Source organism: Martes martes (genome assembly GCF_963455335.1).
Source record: "Martes martes genome assembly, chromosome: 2".
In the NCBI taxonomy this organism is placed as follows: Eukaryota; Metazoa; Chordata; class Mammalia; order Carnivora; family Mustelidae; genus Martes; species Martes martes.
The window spans coordinates 6,697,270-6,714,376 of record NC_137889.1 but is presented as its reverse complement, the minus strand read 5'-3'; the positions used below and the strand labels follow the sequence as shown (position 1 = coordinate 6,714,376).

At 47.9% G+C, this 17,107-nt stretch overlaps 1 protein-coding gene across 3 annotated transcripts in view; it reads right to left on the bottom strand.

Annotated features, from left to right (window-relative positions):
* The window catches only part of AGPAT5 (1-acylglycerol-3-phosphate O-acyltransferase 5), an 83,441-nt gene that overhangs the window by 9,547 nt on the left and 56,787 nt on the right, over window positions 1-17,107 (bottom strand). The window contains exons 8-9 of one of the 3 annotated variants that reach the window (XM_080797735.1): window positions 11,293-11,429; window positions 7,456-9,558 (exon numbers count right to left, since the gene is read on the bottom strand). In XM_080797735.1, coding sequence (XP_080653861.1) covers window positions 9,299-9,558; window positions 11,293-11,429 — 397 coding nt within the window. In that variant the 3' untranslated portion in view covers window positions 7,456-9,298. Of the gene's footprint in view, window positions 1-7,455; window positions 9,559-11,292; window positions 11,430-13,161; window positions 15,735-17,107 lie in introns of those variants that run through there. The other 2 variants (XM_080797737.1, XM_080797736.1) reach the window with 2 other exon arrangements.

Genomic DNA, 17,107 nt, shown 5'->3' with positions numbered 1-17,107 from the left:
GCCACCGTCCTCATGAGGCCCGCGCACCCAGTGCCCCGGGCATGCTGCTGTGACTTCCCACCCGGGCCAGCGCCGCGGAGGTGGGAGAAGCTGAAGCGAGCCGGCCCGGAGGCTGGGACTCCCACACGGAGTCCCAAGGGCAAAGACTGACTTGGGGCGGACAGTGAGTCCCTCCATATCCGCACCGGTTGGGGCACCTGTCCACTTGGGCGGTCTTATTCTGTGTGCTCGGTCAAGGTGAAACCCAGGCGGTGAACAGCAGGCGGGACTAGGCAGGCGTTTCCCTGGGCAGGAGCTGTTGGCGGAGGAGCTCCTGACTGCCTCCTTCCTGCAGGAGGTCTGCGGGCTCCGAAAGACAGGAAGGCCAGGGGAGAGGAAGAAAGAAACCGCCGTCGGCTTCCCTGCACTTAATTTTGGTCCCCTTTGGTAATGGTCTTCTTGTCAAATAAAGGAGGCCTTTCCTCACCCCAAAAATATCACCAGCTTGTTCTCGCCTGCCTCTTTAGTAAAACAAGCTGACACAGTAGCACCCAAAGTTTAAACAGCATAAGCTCCCAGGTTGCTTCCGACCTGTGGGGCGGCGGGCCCCGGGCATCCTGGCAGCTGGGTCCTTCCTGCTAGGTGCCGAGCTCTGCCCTGTGCTGCCGGCAGAGCCGAAACCCGGCCCCCCTCCACGGGGCCCCCCTCAGTGGACAGCAAGCAGCCTGGTCTCAGTCAGCTCCAGCCGCTATAAGAAAACGCTACGGCCCAGAGGCCTGAGCTGCACACAGGTGTTTCTCCAGCTCTGGGGGGTCCGAGGTCATGGTGCCCGCAGGTCCCATGTCTGGGGAAGGCCTGCGTCCTGGTTCTTACACTGTGTCTTCCGGCTGCGTGTCCTCACTTGAGCCCTGCCGTCAGGACGTCGTCTAACCTACTTACCTTCCAAGGGCCCCCACCTCCAAATACAATCACATCGGGAATTGGGGCTTGAACATTAATTTGAGGGGGACACATTCAGTCCACGGCAACCTGGTCATGAGTTTGTTTAACAAAGACTGGTCCTGTTGAGGAGGGGCTGGTCAGCTCAGCTGGGGAAGACAAACCCCTGAGATGGGTTTTGAGACACGTGTAGGAGTTTGTTAAGAATGAAGGACATGACACACCGAGGGAAAGGGGATCCTACCCAAAGGTTTAGGTAGTTGCAGTTATTCTTAATCGTTCAAAGAGCAAAACAATAAGCCAATCCATCCAATAAATCTCTCCTCCACGAAGCGTTTAAGGCACTCAAATGGGAGTCCCTCAGGGAACAGCACTGAGAAGCGAGTCCCTGCAGACTCCAGAGCGACCGTTCTGCTATAACCGACCTCCAGAGATCTCCGGACGGACGGAGAAGTGTTGAGTTGTTTTTAGAATGTCAGCACTGCGGGGGATGTAGGTCTCGGCGAGTTTAGGACGGCAGGGAGGTCTAGAAGCCTTATGGCCATCTCAAGCCACCTCCATCTGGGACAGCCTCAGTGCGCATGTGCTCTGCCTGCTGCGGTGTCCTGAAGTAGGAATTCAATACAGGTGTGAAGGGAGCCAGGCGGGGGAGAGGCGGAGAGAGGCAGGCCAGTCCCGCAGGGGCTCCACCAGCGTTCAGAGATGACGGGGGCAGTCACGGGGAAAGCACGTTGCTGGCACCCAGACATTTAGGCGCGAGTCCCACCTGCCAGACAGTGAGTCCTCTGAGCCTGGGGACGGTTTCTCATTGATCCGTCAGGCTGCCCTAACAAAATACCACAGACCGGGCAGCTTCAATGGCAGGAATTTGATTGCTCCCAGTGCTGGATGCTGGAGGTCCGAGGTCAAGATGTTGGATCTCCAGAGGCCACTCTCCTTGACACGTAGATGCCACCTACTTGCTGTGTGCTTGCTGTGTGTCCCCCTGCAACTCGCCCCCACCCCCGCCCCCGTGCACATGCATCCCTGGGCTCCCTTCCAGTTCTTGTAAGGACATCAGTCAGACAGGATTAAAGCCCAACCCTGATGACCTCATTTTACTTCCGTCACCTCTTTTAAGACCCTATCACCAAATATAGTCACATTTTGAGGTCCTGGGGTTAAGAGTTCAATCTATGAATTTGGGAGGACACAGTTCAGTCCATAACAATCCCCCCATGAGCCCAGAACCGAGCACAAGCACCTGACCCATTGGTGGGGGGAGGGCTGACATGTACTGATTCACTCAACCTAAACATCTTTTTACTTCCACTGGACTCTGCTTGGCTCTAGAAAAATGGGCTAACTTGTCAATGGTGTATTTACAGAGGCTACACATTAACAGACACTTTGAGAGCAGGAGGGTCTACGAATTAGGCTGGGGAGGGCGGAGTGCCACGGAAGGAGGCAGTCAGGAGCTCCTCTACAAACAGCTCCTGCCCAGAGAAACGCCTGCCTAGTGTCCCACCAGCTGCTCACCCCCTGGGTTTCACCTTGACTGTGCACACAGAATAAGACCGCCCAAGCGGACAGATGCCCCAGCCGGCGTGGATACGGAGGGACTCACTGTCCACCCCAAGTCACTCTTTGCCCCTGGTGTCACCTGCGGCAAATAAAGGCAGAGCTGACTGCTCCACACTTGCTTTCTTCATCATACACGCAAGCCTCCAGGCGAAGAAGCCGCAGCCGCGGAGAGCGGACAGCCCTGGAGGAGAATGTGAGCGACACAGCCTCTCCTTTCTGAATTTCTGGTTGAGCTGGGACAATGCGGTCATGCTTGTCCCCGCCACAGCTCCCCCGAAGGCAGACACATCGTAAACAGGAAGAACACGTAGAAAGCAGGATGAACAGGCACCAGGAAGTATCCACTGTTCCTTGGGGCCGAGCTCGGTCCTGCCCAGCAGGTCCCTCTGCAGAAAGGAGGCGTCGAGCCTGGGTTTCTGCACCAGCTGTGGGCACTAACGCAGGTCACCAAGCCCGCGCGTGCATTTTTCCAGCTGCCGGAGAGCTTGCAGGTTACCCGAGCTATTTATTTTGCACAGATGCGGGAATGGACCCCGTGCCGGGTGCCTCACAAGCTGAGCCAAGGGGGCAGATCGGCCTCTCCTCATGTCCAGGGGCTGGTGCTTCCTGAGGTCCCATCAGAGGCCTTGGGGAACTCGGAGAAAGCCCTAGTTGTGGGGTCAGGCCAACAGAGGGGGGCCGGCCCCTGTGGGGACTTTGCAGTGACCTTTCTGCATTACCAACCTGTGCAGGCAAGGCTCGATGCACACCTGTCCCCTTGGGGTCTGGTGAGGAATGAGCAGGAGAGGAAACATCGAGCCTTCCCCGGCCGGGCATAGGCCAGGCATGACTGAACGAACGTGGGGCCATTTCCTTCTCGTTCCTCTGCCCCATTCTCCCAGCAGCTCTCCGCCCACAGTCCTGCCTGCTGTTGCTGTCACGGGCAGGCTCCCTCTGCCTGGAGACCCCCCGACTTTCCTCCCATGTGCTCGGGCCTGAAACTGCCTTCCTGCTCTGCTGCCTCCTACAACTTTGCAGAGAAGCACACGTGTAATCACGGATGGCAGCTCTGCGGCTGGTTCGGCGGCGGAGGGGGCGTCTTCGGGCGGCTCCAGGCCCGGTCCTCTCGGCGGCACCGCGGGAACCATCGTGCCTGCTTTATAAATCCGTGCGCATGAAGTGAACACGGCCAGCACCTGCCAGGCGGTGGGCACTGAAGACACGATGGCTGTCGGCTGCTGGTGGGACTACTCAGGTCCAGCTCAAGGTCCACGTGCTCTGCAAAGCCTGAGTCTTCCTGGAAATCAGAAGCCGTTAGATGCAGTTCGACACTTACTGGGTCTCGGTCATGAGCTCGGCGGATCGCGTGTCACCCGCCGGGCTGTGCGCTGTGTGTGGAGATGGTGGCCGTGGGAATGGGAGGACGCTGCTACTCTGGGTCATGACAGGCAAGATTAACTGTCGCCCTCAGCAGCCGGGCTGTCCCAGAGGGCCCCACGGACAATGCCCACGGCGCGTTCTTCCAAGAGTGTCGCTGGAAGCACCACCATCCTTTCAGGTGGGCTTCAGATCTGCTGAGGGGGCATGGGTGTTGTCCCTCCTATTATTTAGGAAGACGCCAGACACTGACCTTCAGGTTGACAGGAGTCTGGCTGAGGTTGTCCCTCAGGGAGGACATAGGCAAGGTCGAAAGCTTCGAATGTAAAGGGTTAAGCATGACATGATGATGTCCCTGTGCCCTCCCCTCCGGTTTAACACAAATATCCACGTAAGCCTTGGGGGAAACCAACCGGGGACCAGCCTGGAGGAGGAGGACATCCCAGAGGTGGGGAGGGGAGCTGTAGCCGTGGCCTCCAAGGCCCCGGGCCTAAACCCACCAGTGCCCTCTGTGGACCGCCTCCCGGGACAGTCCTGCCAGGTCTCGGTGGCTCAGAGCCCAGCAGGGCTCTCCAGCTCCTGGGGGGACAATGAGAGCGAGGGGGCGGGAGGCAGAGGCTCGTGTGTGGCGGAAAGGGCTTGGGCTCTGCTGTCACGGCCGCCCGCCCCTCCTGCCGGCCTGACCTATGGCGTGCTGTGTCTCTGGGCCTCGCCCATGGTGGGCAACGTGCTGGGGCAGCAGCACGCTCATCATGTCGCCACTGCCACTGACAGGGGACCCTGGTCCCAGTCTCCTCAGAGGAAGGGACCCCCGGCTCGGCTCGTCTTCACCGTGACCTCGGCCTCCTCGTCTGAAAGTCGCTGTCCAGCTCCGGGATGCGGGGCTCCCGTCTCTCAGCAAGGCCAGCCTGTCTCGGAGGTGCGGACGGGTGGCGGGGTGGCGGCGAGGGAACAGGCACGTCCAGAACCTTCGTCGGAACTGCGGGCTGGCCTCAGGAGACAGCAGCCTCCTCAGCGGGGCACTGAAGGCACATCGGACCGAGGCACGGAGCCGGAGCCATTCTTGCCGGCTCACTGTCCATCCCAGCCAGTTAGGGTACCGGGAATGGCGCTCCTGGGGGCTCAGTGTGCAGCTGGACTGCGCCCCAGGGCCTCGGGTGGCCTCGAAGAGAGGGCAGCCCCAAGACGGGACGCGGGCCGGGAGCTGAGCCCTGGCTGCAGGTTTGCCATTTGCCTGCGGGGGGGCACGGCCTGCCCGGTGTGCGGCGGGTCTATGGCACCCGCGCCAATAAGAGGTTGAGATGCGGTCGTTGAGGCGGGGAGGCGGGGAGAGAAGATGCCGGCAACATTTCCCGTGGCTCCCATGGTCCTCGGGCGTGGCAGGACGTGTGAGGTTCCCCTAGGGATCGGTCCTCTTCCTGAAGCACTCTGCTGCCGGGATGTGGCCACCAGGGGGTGGCAGACAGTTGTGGCTAAGACTTGGATCCAAAGAGATGCCGCTGGGCCCCCAGCTCGGTCCCTGTTCCCACGCTTGTCTCGCAGCAACTGCACCCTTCCCCACGTGGCCCATCGAGACAGGCCTGAAAGCCTGAAAGCCTGAGGTGCGTTTGATCTCGTCCATTAACCGGGCCTCAGCTGATGCATGTTGGCCGTATCCGAGGTTTGTGGCTGATGGTTTCGGTGGTGGCGTCTCTTACTCTTCAGAGTCCCAAGCCTCCCACGGTAGGGGAGGTGTCCTTCCAGCTGTGGCCCCACCAGATGTGCTCTATCCTCTCTGGGGCAGAAGAGCCAATGTCAGGCATCTCTTAGGACTCAGCTCTGCTTGGGATATTTTTTTTTTAAATGAAATCCGTATTCACATTTGGGGGTCCTTCCCTACCTCACGAGGTTACCAAGAGAAAGTAGAACATGTGAAGCGCTTTGCACACTGTCTGAGGTCATAAACAACACAGGATGGTCTTCCGCTATGATGCAGCTTTTATTTGAATTATAGATATGGCTGAGACTTTGGGAATTCGTCAACTGTAAAACTTTACATTATCTATGTTATCCACCAAATATTGCCACATAAAGACCCATCGCTGTCGTAGTCCAGCAGAGGCAGATGAACATGGCATGAATATGCATATAAATGTAATACGTTGTACTAAGTAAAGATTTCTACAAGCTGTTTAGAGAGAGTGTAATTGTGCAGGTGTGGAAATTAAGGAACACAGGGCGAGTCATTTATGTCAGAGTCACTGTCTCCAAACTGACGGAGGCTTCAGGGTGGAGGTTGGTTGAAGACTTCAATGTGCCCTTGAATGAAGTAGCAGGTCACCCACCTACAAACCAAGGGGGACTCTCTTCAGAGGTCACCTAGACCCTGGGTTCAACATTAAAAATGTGAAGACAGGGGGCGCCTGGGTGGCTCAGTGGGTTGAAGCCTCTGCCTTCGGCTCAGGTCATGATCCCAGGGTCCTGGGATCGAGCCCCTACTTGTGATCTCTGTCTGTCAAATAAATAAATAAAATCTTTAAAAAGAAATGTGAAGACAAGTAATGCATCACTCTGAAAAATCCTTATTCTCAATGGGAAGTATTTTCTGTACCGCTGGATATGTATGTACACACATGCATATTTCATATATTTGAAAGCATATTTATGTATCATGTATCTTCTCTTATTACATTGCTGATAATAAAGTCACATTGAACCATGGTGATTACAGTTCAAACTGGTGAGCACGAGGAAGACCAGGTTCTGTCTCTACCGCTTACTCCCTCCGCCTGTGAGACCTTAATCAAGTCACCGTATTTCCTTTTGTTTGATGATTGTTTCTGCATCTGGAAAGTGAACTGGCTGTGTGAGACGCCTCTCTACTTCTTTTCCTCCCACTCTTCAAGTTTTCCAACTGTATCACGGCACTGAGATTTGTTTTTTTTTTTTTTTAAGATTTTATTTATTTATTTGACAGAGATCACAAGTAGCAGAGAGGCAGGCAGAGAGAGAGGAAGGGAAGCAGGCTCCCCGCTGAGCAGAGAGCCTGATACGGGGCTTGATCCCAAGACCCTGGGATCATGACCTGAGCTGAAGGCAGAGGCTTTAACCCACTGAGCCACCAGGAGCCCCTGGCACTGAGCTATTATAAACTGATCTTATATGTAACTACCAGTCTTTTTTTTTTTTTTTAAGGATTTTATTTATTTATTTGATAGAGAAAGACAGAGAGAGGGAACACAGACAAGGGGGAGCAGGAGAGGGAGAAGCAGGCTTCCCTTCGACCAGGGATCCCAATGTGGGCTTTGATCCCAGGACCCTGGGATCATGACCTGAGCCAAAGACAGCCGCTTAACAACTGAGCCACCCAGACACCCTGTAACTACCAGTCTTAATCTGCAGTGCCAAAATCATTTACTAGATAAAAAGAGCATTCTTTTAGCAAAACAAGGGGAATCATCTGGTTTCCTATGCACTTCTCGGAGTTATTGGCTGCTGCCTTGTTAAAACCCTCATTCTTTTGCTGTCCCCATTTTTAATCTGTTTTCTGAGACCACTACAAACACTCTGTTTTTCAACACAATTCATCTCAAATAATTTTCTTGGGGAAGAGTAAAAGGAGCAGACAGAAGTAACAAATTTTAGGTCTTTATTACAAGCAGATGCAACCACGAATATTTCCATTAATTATCTGGTATCGTAGTACCAGGTACCATTAACTGATTACATCCATTTAGATACACCAGAGAAATTTCCAATTCTTTGCAGATTGTCAGAGTTTACTGATTGCATTCATACTTGACACGTGATCAAGGGAAAGTGGTGACTTATTTAACTAGTGATCATGATACAATATGGAATCACCTTCAGATAATATTGCTTAAACAATAACCTATGTGCTTCAATTTAACATTTTCTAATTTGTTAAAATTTAAGGATACAAAAACAACAAAGAATAGTCTGACATAGCGCCCACTGCAAGCCCAATCCAGAATCACATGACTCGGTGCTGTTGTATTTCTTCCGACTTTGTTTCTTGGTTGTACTTTGCTGTCCTGAACACCAATAATTCCTAGATGATCCCTCCAAATCATACCTTCCATATCAGTTATTAAATATTTACTGCATATACCATTGACTTTTAAAAGGAATTAGCTGGCTTCAGGCTGTAAAGACATAATGGCTTTAGAGACTCTTCAGCTTTTAATCATTGAACCCGATACTGCAATTAATCATACAATATCTAGCCTCAGATGTCTATCTGTTGAATAAACACATCCTGTTGAGTGCCAGATATAAGCTGGGAATTGTGGTCGAGTCTCAGGATAGAAAAGTCCAATAGAAATATAACGCCGCACAACTATGTAATCTTTCATTTTCTAGTAGCCACGTTAGAAAGGGTGAAATTTTAATAAATTTTATGGAACACAGTATATCCAATGTTATTACAATATGTAATCAACAAAAATACTAATGAACTACATTTTTTAAACTAACCAAAAAACAATCTGGTATGCATTCTACCCTTACAGCACAGCTCGCATGTGGGGGACACGGGACTACGGTCACATGGGAAAGAGCAGGTGTGGAGGCGGGGTGTGACTCCCACATCGTCAGAGGGGAACTGGGGAGCGGTGTCCTGGCCGGGAATTTGGGGGTTAAGGGGCCAGGATGGGGCGAGAGGCTGAGAGAGAGGAAGCTGCTGGGGGCAAGAGGGAGAAACCAGCAGGCAGCCTGGCCCGAGGAGACAGGTGGAAGGTGGCCATGCATCAGACGCAGTGGGCTGGGAGGCCGCCTGGACGGGGGGCACGACAGATGGGAAGGTGGAAAGTCTTTGGGAGATGGATTCGATTCGTGGAAGTGACCCACCGTCACAGATTTGGGACCTGCCCACATCTGCAAGTCTCCTGACACTCAGACTAACGTTTCTGCGCACTGCACTGCCTCCAAGCCAAGTGCAGTTTGGGCCTGTTGCCGCTCTCGGTTTTATCAGAGCTCGAGTCAGTGACAAAACAGATCAGGGAACAGAGCGACACGCTAGGGAAAGTCAGAGAACCAGAAACCAGAGTGGGCGCGGAAATAAGAGCCCCCTGAGGACAACCAGAGCCAGGAATTACTGCAGACAGAGACACACGGAGGCTGCTCTGTACCCGATTTATTTCTGATCTAAAATCCCTCTGTTATCTCAACTTCTAGAAACAGAGGAGAGGACACAGAGAGACAACAACATAAAATAAGATATTAGCACACGAAACAGAGGGATACAGTTTGGGCTTGATGTTTTAAATACACTTTATTTCACAGTGTCAAGCTTGTGTTTGTCACCTGCCAACCTAGAGCAACAGATCACAAACCTACAACAGAAACGGCATCAGTTCGAGCGTGAGCAGCACACGCTTGTCGACATCGTATGAAGTATCTGAGCTGGTTTACAGCAAAAGGCACGAGTGTAGCAGAACCTGAGCCAGTGTCCTCCCCAATACTAGGATTTCTGGGAACAGAGGTCACCGCCTTCATCAGGGCACAGGTCACCAGAGCGCGAGCACTGGTAACCTGGGCACCGGGCGCCCACCACGTGGCAGGCACGGACCCAGGTACCTATTCCCACGACCTGGACTGCAGAAGGGTGTGTGAGCATCCGTGCTGTCGGTGGTGTGACCGACATGGTGGTGTGGCCGCCAAGCGCACGGGAGTCAGAGCGGCCAGTGCATGTACTCGGTCTGGGATCAGGGGCGTCTCCTCCTGCAAAGAAACAGCCCCCCATGCAGCTCTCGCCCGCCCGGGCCCTGGCATCATGCCAACACTGCAGGGAGGGTGAGGGCGGGGCCGCCCAGTCCAGTCCGCACACAGGGCCCAGGCCTCCCCCTCGGCCAGCGGGCTCCCGCAGCGAGCTGCCCCGGCGCCCCGGGCGGCCAGCCCACGCGACATTCCCCACTCCTGCAGGGACAGCATGGGAGCAGCGCGGAGAGTGATGGCATCGCAGCCCGGACGTCCTCAGAAGGGACAAGAGCCCGCAACTCTGCCTGACCTCTACTAAAAGGTCAGCCTTCGGCTGCCACCATGCAGAATAAAACCCAGGCAGCCGGGGCAAACACCGCCCCCACCAGGTGTCTCACAGACGGACTCACTGCCACGGCGCCCTCACAGCCGCTGCCCGGTGGCCAGATTCTCCTTCACCTACCACACTCTTCCTTCTACACTAGGTTCTTTCTTCATCCCCCTTTCCGTCAGACAGACAAGAAATCATCTCCCAGGGTGGTCCCTGCCACGTCCCATTCGGGCCAGTGACAAAACAGTGGCACGGGGTGTCGAGGGGAGGAACAAATCCTCTGCCATCTTTCCATCTGTCCACAAGACAGGGCATGAGATGGGACAGAAGGCGCTCAGGAACAAGCAAGAAGTGGTGCACCGTCCAGGAATCACTCAGCGGACCCGGGACCCAACCCCACGGTAACTCAGGACGCAAGGACAGGACGCGGAACCACGGGGAACACGCTCAGTAATAAACACTGCTAACCATCATGCGGCCGAGAATAACAGACGATTACTTATCCACACGTCACAGACAGGAAGTAGAGCAGAAATGATTTAGGAAGAACTATGATAATCTCTCACATTTATGTTCAACTTTATGTAAAAATGCATTTTACAACTATTATCTCCTTTGACTCTAAGCTCTATGAGGCAAATAAGCGGTTCCCTTACGTTATAGCTAAAGGGGGGCTCCAACAGGGGACGTCGTGTGCTGAAGGTTACACATACGTGGAGTGATAAGGCACAGCCCATCTGAGAATGTGGGGTTTCCCACGGGAAGCAACCCTCAGGAGGACCATTTCAAATATTACTGTATCTGTGTCACTGCAAGAAAAGACCTTTGACTCTGCCAGTCCACATCCCCCTTTGCCAACGTGAGGACCCCGTGCTACCAACACAAGGGACAGGTACCCCTCAGCCCTCAAGCCCACCACGGAGTCCGTTTGGACACCATGACATCTTCTCATCAAAGATGGACAATCTTTCCTTTTGTAACTTCTGTGTTTGATTTAGATTTTAAACAAAACCTCTTTAAGTGACTACGACTACAGTTAGGACCATCTACTTTTAAAGGCACTGAGGTAGTAGGAAATACTGCAGTCCATCTTTGTTAAGCAGAAAAGAACGGGCACACGTTTTTCTGCTAGAAGCATTAGTGGGACTTCGGGGTATTTTATTCACACTCTCAGAGTCTCCGTTTCCTCATCTGTAACACTGGGAGCAAGAGAAGTTGAAGGACAAGATTCACTGAGCACCGGCCACCTTCCACGGGCTACGCCAGGGCTCTGATAACTCACTGAGTCACCAGGCACCCTTTGAGATAAATGCGACTATCATTAGTAATTTACAGGGGAGAGCATTTAAACAGAAACATCAGGTAGAAACAGAAACTTTAAAGAACTCGTCCAAGGTGGAACACCAAGTGGGAGAACCAGGACTCACCAGCTGGCGGTCGGCCCGCAGCTGGTCGCCTCCGGCTGAGCGGCCCTGCAGCCCAGGGTCCACGTGTGAGGAGGAGATGAGACAACTCGCTTAGGATGTGAGCATGCGGCCCGGCATGCGGTAAGCACTCAACAAACCTTGGCAAGTATCAGAAAAAAACAAAATTATAATGTATCCTATAGCTGTTACTTGGCAATAAAACATACACATTATCATAAATATGTGAAATAACCATCACCCAACAGATATTTTATCATCCTATATCACCAAGCAGCTTTTGAGATTTATATATATATATTACTTTTTTCTGGATTAATGAAGCACCGATAAACTCAAGATAAATTGGAATTTATTCTGAACATACCATAAGGAGACAAGACTGTTAGGCAAATAGCCTTTCCGCCTGAACATACAGAGAAAATCGGTGGCATCTTTTCTTTTTCTTTAAGGTGCAATGATTTATAAAAATAAAAATTAAATTAGCAGAATAGTTACATATTCACACATAAAGTCATGAGCCACTACTAATTTAGACGGAATAAGTGACCATGGATAAACAGGTACTGAGAGTTTGTTCTACAGATCATATTTTCTTTAACACAGAAGTAACTGAGCCTCCTATTTGGAGTGGCTTTCCAAACAATCACTTTTCCCCCTGCTCGGGCTAGGGTATTTGTCCCTCTGACCTCATGCATGACTACCCTGAAAATAACGCCCCAGCTGGTAAAAGTAATGGATTTACTTTCTTGCCCATAAACTGGAAAAGGTGTCAAATGAAATCTCGGGGATAATGCTGAGTCATAACTACTCTAAACTAAGTCAGTACTTGTATATCTAGCACTTTAAAATACCTGAGCAAAGTTTTATATTAAATTACATGGAGCTTACCCACATAATATCAAATATCTGAATGTTTCCAAATTATCAGTTTGACTAAGTACCAATTTTCATTCTAATGTTTGACTGTTAGGTTAAATTAGTCTGTGTATAATGCCAAAATACTAAATGGTAACACATTCCAAGTAAGCCAATCTTTAAAATTATGTGTAAACCATAATAAAAACCAGTCTAACCCCACCCTCTCCCCCAAAAATCCTACTTAACAAAGATATGTAACTCACTACAAGGTGGTATCTGGAATATCTTCCAGGACAGCCTTTTCTTCAATCTAATACATCAAGAACAATACTATTATGGTTAAAATCTATTAGTACATTTGCAATTGTACACATGAATTATCATTATGATGAACATTTCTCTTCCTAAATGTGTGTCCGATAGGTATCTGGCAGTTACTTCGTGTCTCTACCTGATGGGCAAATTTTATATATACCATATTTTTATAATGGCCCATCTATTTAAAAGATCACTTTCTTGACACAGATCTGTTCAGTGAATGTAGTAATAAACCATGTAACATTGCAAAGGAAAAATAAAGCTTTATATGTAAATAACCGAAAATTGGGACCACAGTACAGGAAACAAAATCACATGGGAATGGAAGACATGAAAGAAACCATTATTATGTACGGGGCAGGGATTAGTCACATTGGTTCTTCACTTACCAACCTGGCTAAGTTTAGGCCCTGGACAAGCCTCAGTGAGGTACCCTAATGATTACGAAACTGTCAACTAAAAACTTGCGATATACATTGTGTAAGAGGCATAGATGCGTTTGTATAATGAAACTAAAATATTGCTTCACAATTTTGAGTATTGTAATGTATTTTTAAAAGTTTGCTCAATATTTATGAAAAAATATTATAATTTTATACGTTCAGAATGTAGGGCCAGTCACAAAGCTTACGATGTAACTGAAGAGTGTTGGGGAATTTCTGGGTCGCAAAATGTTAAATATCACAGACAGTAGAAACAGTGAAAGATTTTATTTTTTCTTTTACTTTCATCCAAACACACCCTTTTCTGGAAAACATAAAAGCATGCACATTGATGGCATTCTTATAAAGAAAATAAGTAATAACTAAGCTGCAAATCAATAATGAGAGTAACATAAACGTAGGCTTAAATGATATGTGAAGAGATTTACAGGTAGATACAGGATCTTAATTTTAGAAAATAATAATTCAAGTCATATCAGCACACGTTAAAAAGAAGCTTCTAATTTTTCAAATATTTTGATACAAAATTTTTAAACTAACAAATATATTTTATAGAACTTCTATGAGAATATAAGTATGTTCATAAGAAATATGATGTTCAAAGTGATCTTATACAGTTCAGTGTGGCTTCTTAAAATCAGCTATAATCAACATAATTCCAATGTACTACTTCTTAAAATTGAAATTTAGAGCATATCCATGATATTCAAAGTAAGTTGCCCAACTTACGTTTACTTTGATCTAATTAGAAACAGGTTCTAACTTTAGGATTGTTAAAAGAAAAATATTAACAAAGACATGGGATGGATTTAAATTTCACTTTACAAGTAAGAGAAAATGACAATTTGGCATGAGAACAATTTTCAGAAGTGTGACCTACACTGCCGTGCATAATTAGGCTGGCTGTGTCCTGCGGGGATGTGTGTACACATACTCACACTAATGTATACAGACAACTCACACTACCCCAGCGGTGCAAGGTGCTGTCTGACATGTTCTGCTCTCTGGGTCTGGAGAAAAACTTGGATGAAATTTCCTTTCTTTATTATTTTCATTTTGTTCATCATGATTCAGCTGGTGTGTTTCGTCTGGGGCACAGATAAATTTTGCAACAAAAATCCATGAAGCAGAAATGTTATCCTAAAGGACTGGTAGGCAATCAAGTTGAAGTTGTAATATCAACACAGAGCAGATCCAAAAAAGGTCATCCTCTTGCACATTCATTATTTCATGACTGAAAACTGAATTGTGTGATTTGTTTCCTGAAACACCGCTCTTGTTCGGAGGTGATATGGATTAATTATGTAGCCCCATTAAAAGTAATGAGAACTAAACAAATTCATTCAGGCCCGATGGATTCAATCTCCCTGGCTCGTGGAAGGTCGATCTCTTGACATGAGACCAGCGCAAACCGCCTCTGGCGCAGCCAGCAGGGCCGCTCACCAGAGCTTCCGTGAGGCCACTCTGCGGCAGGACAGACACTGGCTGGCTCTCAGCCCTCCTGCGCGTGTCCTGTGCCAGGCGCCGAGCAGCACGCGGCCAGTCATCCAAAGGAAGAGAATCCAAACACAGTGGAAACGGACCGTGATGACATGAAAAAGAACAACTTCCGAACTAAATGTTGTGCTAAACTCTAGAGTAACAAGCAAAGGCACGTGCTAGTAAATCTAGTCAGACGTCTGGAGGCTCCCATCACCTCAAATATCTGTGGACTCAGGTCCAACAAAGGTTCACACTGATTATCTTGATATAAAAAATAATAGGAAACCTGAAGGTTTTCAAGTAGTTATGGCACAGATGTTGGGAAGTACTAAGAGCTTAGCGTAACTCTTCAAAAAGCCGGGCAATGTAAAGTTCTGCTACAATGAATCAGGGTCACAATTCTAACTTAAACTTAATTCTCATATTTTATACATTATTCTTTTGTATACAATACAGGGTGTGCAAATTTAGCTGTTTCAATAAATATTAGAAATGTTAATTACTCTGCAAATATAAAGTAAAATCAGCTAATAATGCAATACAACAAAAGCATGCGCTAACCAGAGCTTCCTCCCCATGGACAATTCCTTGCCCTTTTCCTTGGTATCCCTCTTGATACTTACATACAATTTCCTTCACTCACTTGGAGAAATTAAGCAGAAAGCAAAATATTACATAGCTCCAAGATACTAAATACTTTAGTGATAAATGCTGGACTAGTCAAAGTCGTAAAAAACTAAAAGTAACAAATACAGTGAAATATACTGCGAATTAATGTTCATGAATGCAGCTATCTGAATTACAAAACAATAACAAATTATACAATCCTAGTAGTCTTCTGAAGATGACATTAGTTCATAGGAAATGCCAAGTATAGCATAAACTGGTTAGCTTTCCCCTTTGCAGCAGCTTCTGTTCTAAAGTTGTAAAACCATGTATGCTTGCCCAAGACCAACTGCATGCCGGCTTTAATCAGAAATTCTATTTTACCCAATGTTCGATCAACAAGGCTTTATTTACACTTCTTATTAAAATCAGGAAACAATTTGACGTAAGGCGTGGCTGCCAACACTGAACCACGGAGCACATCCCACTGCCTGCAGACAGCTACCTGCTCAAGCTTTTATACTAACCCACAAGCAGCCAATTAAGGTTCCATAAATCCATGTTCTTACATAGAGTTTCCTTCCAGCCTCGGTCATAAGCATACCAGCAGTCAAACCACTTAAGATCAATAATGATGGTAAAGTCTTTTTGAGACTTAATTTAGAATTAACACTTTCCCCAGGAAATTTGTTTCTTCTTTCTGGATCCACTGAATCATAAAATTCTATAAGCAACCTATGGCCAGAATGGAAAAAAAAAATTAAAGTTTCAGGTTTAGTCATTTAATATTCTAATTTAACAAATAGCTCTGTTTGTCTATTACATGCTGGAGAAGCTATAGGTCCTTGGGAAAAAAAGATCGATAAGGAAATACCTAGAGACTTGATGTAACTGGGGTTTTGAGACTTTAAAAATATCTTTATATGTTCATGATTAGTGTAGATGAATTGTATTATATGTAATTATTTTAAAAGATAGTTTTAAGTAATTTTGTGGGGATGATTTTTTTAAACTTTAGATTTTTATAATTTTGCAACAACCAGACTCACTCACACATGGGTAATAACCAACCCACTTCGTCTCCACCTTCCCCCATCTTTACTCCTCCCTCCTACGGCTCTCATTCCACCAGAAGTCAAAGAGAAGATCAGCAGTTCTTATAGCGTATAATGGAGTTTCCCTCAAAAAGCCTTTATTTGCATGGGATTATAAAAATAGGTACAAGAAGAAAAAAACAGCATAGTTAATTCATCTTCCTATCTTATTTAAAAAATGTAAAGTTATAACAGCAGGAGAGACTCAGCAAAAAACTCTCAAACACAAGTACAAAGCAGAAAACCCTTCTACTACCTTAACACACTCCCTAGAGATAACCAGTTTTAAAAGGTCCAGGCTCATTCTAAGTATGTATTAGCGCCTATAACATGAAATACACTGGATGTTAAGCATATTGTTCGGGTTTTTTTTTTTCCTGACAACTGATTTTCGTGTCAAAAAACACGTTATTTTACTTTTGAAATTTCTTCCATAACCCACGTGGGTGGCAGTGAATGGCTGGTAGTATAAATTCTGTCACGTACAACTGATGAAATAAGGAAATGTAGCTACTTGTCCATAAACTTCATAAAGTTTCATTTTCAATGCAGCACACTTTTAATAATTTTCATTTTCTAAAGTTAACTCAAAAGGGTTACTGAGGAAATAATTTTATTGTAATACAACAAAGAAAGGGGGACCAGAGCAGTCTGCTGAGAAGCATATCAGGAGAGGGACGCCTGGGTGGCTCAGTTGGTTAAGCAGCTGCCTTCAGCTCAGGTCATGATCCCAGCGTCCTGGGATCGAGTCCCGCATCGGGCTCCTTGCTCAGCAGGGAGCCTGCTTCTCCCTCTGCCTCTGCCTGCCACTCTGCCTGCCTGTGCTCGTTCGCTCTCTCTCCCTCTCTCTCTCTCTGACAAATAAATAAATAAAATCTTTAAAAAAAAAAAAAAAAAGAGAAGCATATCAGGAGAATAAAACACAGGTAAAATTTCTGAACATAAACCTAATTTTGGAAGTCTTACTTCTGAGTCTGTAAAAACGCCACACTTGGGGTTTTAGTAAACAATGAG